The sequence below is a fragment of the Lactuca virosa genome, chromosome 1 (assembly GCF_052849685.1).
Source record: "Lactuca virosa cultivar CGN04683 chromosome 1, Lactuca_virosa_CGN04683_v6, whole genome shotgun sequence".
Taxonomy (NCBI): Eukaryota; Viridiplantae; Streptophyta; class Magnoliopsida; order Asterales; family Asteraceae; genus Lactuca; species Lactuca virosa.
In genome coordinates this window covers 110,974,220-110,979,941 of record NC_136426.1, presented here as the reverse complement: position 1 = coordinate 110,979,941, position 5,722 = coordinate 110,974,220, and the positions used below count along the sequence as shown (strand labels likewise).

Here is a 5,722-nt window from a genome sequence, read left to right as displayed (position 1 = left end):
TTATTTTTTGAAGTAAAAAAAATATGTTATGCTACATGTAAGACGCAAATTTAGTATTTATAAGTGGAAGTCAAGTTATTTAGTTAATGTTTGTTTACAATGTTTAAAATAACTTTTTTAGAATAATATATTAAATATATTTAATGTTGAAAAGTTTGTATACAAACCATTTAGATTATATTTTAAATGGGTCGTTGCTTTAAAAATACTTGATTAAAAAAATTATTAATTATAAATGTTAATTATTCATATACTAATATATATATATATATATATATATATATATCTTCATAATATAATTTTTAAAAGTAATCATAATTAATAAAAAACCGTGTCATCATAACGTAATGATTAAAAGCTAACTATTAAGGGGTAGTATTAAATAGTGAGGGGGTATGGATAAATGAGGCCATCTTCATAATATAATTTTTAAAAGTAATCATAATTAATAAAAAAACGTATCATTATAACGTAATGATTAAAAACTAATTATTAAGGGATAGTATTAAGTAGTGAGGGGGTATGGATAAATGAGGCCTAAATACAAAGTGTTTTGCATGTACAATTTGAGCTAGTCAACATGGTTAATTATATAGGCCCAGGAAATATATGGCCAGTGGCCTATACTAGTAGCCCCATCATTAACACCCTATCATCGTTTTGTGAGAATGTTGTCTAGTACAAAAGGTTTTGTAGAACATTTGTCGAGCGGTTGGTGGGTATAAACCCACCGTACCCATGCTTACATAACATAAAAGAATGAACCCGTAAGGCTATAAGTACATAATCTAAAAGAATGAAAGATCCACAATAATGAAAAAGAAAAAAGAGATACAATATTAAAAAAAGGAGATGCAGTTCTAATAGAATGAAGAGACCTATATCACATGATTATTTACAGCAGACGAAAAAAGAGAAGGTGAAAAAATGGTGAGGGAAACGGCAAGTCCAGCTAGCGATGGGAAGAAAGAAAGCGTGAGAGAAACTAGAAAAGATTAAGTTTTTCCATTTTAAAAGATAATACAGTTAATAGGTGAATAGATATAAAAGTACCACTAGTTACTAGTTAGTAAAATATTTTTCAAAAACACAATCCGATTTACTAATAACTAGCTAATTCTATTGGTTGGTACGATTACTACAATTTATATTAAAAATACTTAACTAATTGCAAAAGCAGCATTTATTACTTCAATTTACAGACACTGCCAAACACAATACATAGTATTAGTTTAACGTAATTAATACGTAGTTGGATTACTAAACCCTATAGATTGTCCAGGAAAGGCACACAAACACAATACATAGTATTAGTTTAACGTACTTTGCTGCTGTGTCTCTTAGTACGGAACCCAAACAACGTTATCTTCAGGCAAAAAGTGGCAAACTGGAACACTTCCTGGTTTCACTTTCAGCACCTGAAACGCTAAATGTTTTGGGTTCCATTTCGCAGTGTCTGTATGGCAAACCGCCACCCCTTTCACTTTAGTACCATCAGCGCCCACCAAAGAAACAGCATACGCTTTAACACTAACGGTTTTGTGGCAATAAAATACAGCGTACATGTAGTTTTGCTTATGGCAAGCCACAGCTTTATCTGATGCGAGTTTCTTGGAGCCCTCGATTGTGTACTTTTGTAACGGGGTACTTCCTTTAGCATTTACCTCTGTCGAGATCGCTTTCACTTTTTTACCTAACTTGTTAGTGCTGAAGTCCACCATGGACTCTAACGAGGTTGCACAATATTTTTCCTCGCCTTCAATGCCTTTGCTCTCGCAGACGCTTAGTGTTTGTTTCATGCTTTTGGCTTCCACTGAGTTGGACTTTATCGAAAACTTGTTGTAGATTTGGGGAAGTTTGTTTGATGAAAAGGGTATCGAATCAGCTACATGTCGAGGTAAAAAGGCTGCTTTTTGGTCGTCTTTCACGAAATGTAACTTCATTTCTGTACCTTCATGCAAGTCGTTCTCCAAGAAAAACGACGCTTCGTTTGGATCAACCTTGAGCTCATCCATGGGGACAGAGTATATTAATATTACTGTTTTATGTGTCACCCCTACATAGCGTTTCCCAACTCTGGCCTCGGTGTTCTTCTCTTCTGTTCATTCTAGTAAATCAACATACTGTTTCTTTGTACCAAATTTGTACGTACGAATAAACAATTAAAAGACTATGAAACAAAGAGAACCTGCAGTGTATAAAAGATCCTTGATTGCTTTGGGCATAGGACTGTTTGGCAACACAGACTTCCAGTAAACTTCAGGAGTCACTGCATGACTTCCTACCATTAATGATAGCTGATCCAAAAATTAAAGGCAACAATAATGAAACATGTCATCAATTGATACAATATTATAACATAAATATTACATTAACTTTTTATTTAATTATTACTTTATTATTTTACTAACTTCATTATAACCAAAAAAACCAAAAAAAGTAATTATTTTACTAATAAAAATATTTTTTTATTTTTTCAAACGTATAACATTAAATATGTTAAATAAAACACTTTTATATACTTTTTATATTTTTTTATGTAATTTATTAAAATCATTTTTATATAAAGTTTTAAAATTACAAATATAGAAAATAATTTGTTAATACTAAACTAAAAAACTGATTTAAATAAATTTAATAAATAAAAGCATTGTAAAAAGACTAATCTCGTTTAAATAAAAAGCCCATATTTTGTAAACTCAAAAAGCCCATATTTTGTTAGGTCATTACCCACCTATAAAAGAAAATAAAAACCCTAAAAAACCCTAATCTCTTTACAGCCCACCGTCAAAACTTCTCGTCACCTTACAACAAAAAACACCGGCGACCACCACCTGCGAATACCACCATAGTCGGTCAAGAACCATCTTCTGCCACCTAAGTACCATCGTCCGCCACCCAAGAACCATCGTCTGCCGCTTAAGAACCATCGTCTCTCTCTCTCTCTCTCTCTCTCTCTCTCTCTCTCTCTCTCTCTCTCTCCTGTTATTTTCGACCGGGTGGCTGGAGATAAGTTGCCGGAGGTGGTGAGGGCAGTGGTTATGGCGACGTTAGGTCGCGGGAGGTGGTAACATAGTCTTTAATGATTAAAGATTAAAATTGTAAAGATCTATGATATTATATAAAAAAAATTGAAATTACAGAGTCAAGCATTACAATTTCCAATGTTATAAAAACTGGAAGGTTAAGCCTTTCTAAAAATAGCTATAAACATTAAAAAAAGACCAATAAAACTATGTATCTTTTTGACATTATAAAATCTATTTTGAAGGTATGCATGTGCATGAACTATGTACATCCACTTCCGAAAATTTGGGTCGTTAGAATCTTGGGTTAACATCGTTCTAATCATTGCAACATATTACCTAATCTAGAACTGGAAAATTTGTAGTTTTTACATAAATTTCTAGAACCGGAGCATCTTGAACCAATTATAATGCATAAAGACATTAAAAGATTCAGAACTATAAGGTTCCTAAAAATTTAATGATGGTAAGAATATACTTACAGAAAAAAGTGCATAAACATTGAGAAGATTAAACATCATTGTGGATGATGTATGAAGACTCGCTTTGATGAAGTATTTATAATGGAGTTGAGGAGTAGCAAATGCACCACTCACCGTTTCACCGATAAGATCGACTTGTTTTATTTATGGCCCACAACCAACTTGCAAAGATCAAGTATGACAAGCCCACGTTCAGGAGCGCAAGAAAAAAACCGATCGACAAAATTATAGAAATGTTACTTGTAGTTTATATCAGTTGTTTTTTTTTAATTTCATTTTGTTGCAAAGTTGATTTTTAAGTCATTGAATCTAACTTTATTAATTTTTTTATAAAGACCATTTTGTCCTTACACCAAATCTTGAAATTATAATATAACACAATACCATTTTTGCTCGTATTAACTAAACTAGTAATTATAAATGAACCATTTAACAAAATTAACTAGGTTTTTAGTGTTTTGTAAAAGTAACCATTTTGTTCTAAATTGGTCATTCTTACTGACCAAAAATATATAATGTGTATTTTTTTTTCTTACTTTACTAGTTTCTTTTTCCAAAAACTCTTCTACTCATGTTTTAAAATTTCGTTTCAAAGTGTCTAATATTATTGTTTTGCAATCCAATATTTGATTTTAAGCTTTTATATCACATATTTTCCATTTGCTATATTGTTTTCAACTATTTGTTAAATTTAATAAAAAACATTGTATTTTTTTTAAAATTTCATATTTTGTTAATCGGATTTATACTTGTTTTTTAAATCTCGTAGTTTTTTTTTTCAAGATCCAAAATTTCAATATGAAATCTGGAATTCCAGATCCAGAATTTCAATCTAAAATTTATTTTGTTGTAAAAAAATAATATTTTTGAGGTGTTTGGACTTTGGAATGACCAAATCCGGACTTGCACTACAAGAATAAGGAGCTATGACGACGACACCTATGCCGACGACTTATGTCGTCGCTACAAGTAGGGTTATGCCGACGACTTGTCGTCGCAATAACTTTTGCCAAATTTGACCAAATTTCTTTGACCGGATGATCTGTGCCCACAACATGTCGTCGCCATAGATTCGGCGGGAATGACGAAATTATTCGCGGTTTTCTCAAACCCTATGCCGACGACAAGTCGTCGGTATAGGTTACGACAAATCTGATTTTCATTTATTTTTAGAGAAAATTACACGGATGGTCCCTATGGTTTGTGGTCACTTGCACGTTTGGTCCTTAGAAAGATTTTTTAACCCGGACCATCCCCGAAACTTTAATTTCTTACCCGCCCAATCCCCCTCTTAACGTTTCCGTTTGTTTAGGTGTTAGTAACCCACATAGTGGGGGTATTTTTGTTATTTCACCATTTCAAGCCTCTAAAACCCACCTCATTCATTCTTTTTCTCAATTTCTTCTTCTCACTTTCTTCCCTTTGTATTCTTCTCCTGGGCATGCGATCCAAACGAAGGGAAAAAGGTACATGTTCCCACTTTCCGACAGCACCATGTTGCTGCTCAGGTGTGTCTGTGAGTTGTAGTTGTCAGAGAAATATAAGCAGCCGACGACAAATGTTTGCAGCCGGAGCTGCTCGAAGAACAGAACCTGGACTATGAAACAGAGCGGTAGTCTCTTATTCTGGGTGGCATGTGTGTTGGCTTCTAGTGACAGTTTCTGACAGTCCATCAACCGGCAGTAGTTTTTTATTGGTTGGGTAAGTGATAAATGAAATTAATACGTTGTTTAAATATGTTATTATTAATAATTATAGTTTTTTATTGGTTGGTGTACAAGTCGAACACAAGAAGATTGGGTAAGTGATAAATGAAATTAATACGTTGTTTAAATATGTTATTATTAATAATTATAGTTTTTTATTTAAGGTATATTATTATTATTATTTTAATGTTTAAATTTAGTTGTTTGTTTTGATTATCGTATGTTTATTGTTTTCTTTATTTTAGGAGAAAATTCAAGACAAATATGAGAAAATGCAAAGCGAGGTCGGGGAAGGCGGAGAAGTAGATGAGGAAGAATGTCTTACGCGTGCCCTCGGAACGAGACGCGGGCATGCCCGTGGAGTGGGTAGGAGGCCAACCGCCAACTTCGGTCTAATTCCAAATGAACGGGCTTCCACTTCCACATCTTCCCAAACTCAATCTAAATCTCAATTCCAAATTGATGCACAAAAAATACAAGAATACTTAGCAACAATATAATGCATCAT

The 5,722-nt window shown here is 33.0% G+C and overlaps 1 protein-coding gene across 2 annotated transcripts; it reads right to left on the bottom strand.

Annotated features, from left to right (window-relative positions):
• Positions 1-1,165: 1,165 nt before the first annotated feature.
• LOC145106178 (BURP domain protein RD22-like) lies at positions 1,166-3,609 on the bottom strand. 2 transcript variants are annotated; one of them, XM_079043198.1, is made up of 3 exons: positions 3,509-3,609; positions 2,189-2,297; positions 1,166-2,098 (listed from the first exon to the last, which is right to left on the bottom strand). In XM_079043198.1, the coding sequence occupies exons 1-3, from the start codon at positions 3,545-3,547 to the stop codon at positions 1,341-1,343; spliced, it is 906 nt and encodes a 301-aa protein (XP_078899324.1). In that variant the 5' UTR covers positions 3,548-3,609; the 3' UTR covers positions 1,166-1,340. The 2 variants fall into 2 exon arrangements, with proteins under 2 accessions (XP_078899324.1, XP_078899328.1); XM_079043202.1 differs by having other exon boundaries at positions 2,189-2,269; positions 3,509-3,586.
• Positions 3,610-5,722: the final 2,113 nt, after the last annotated feature.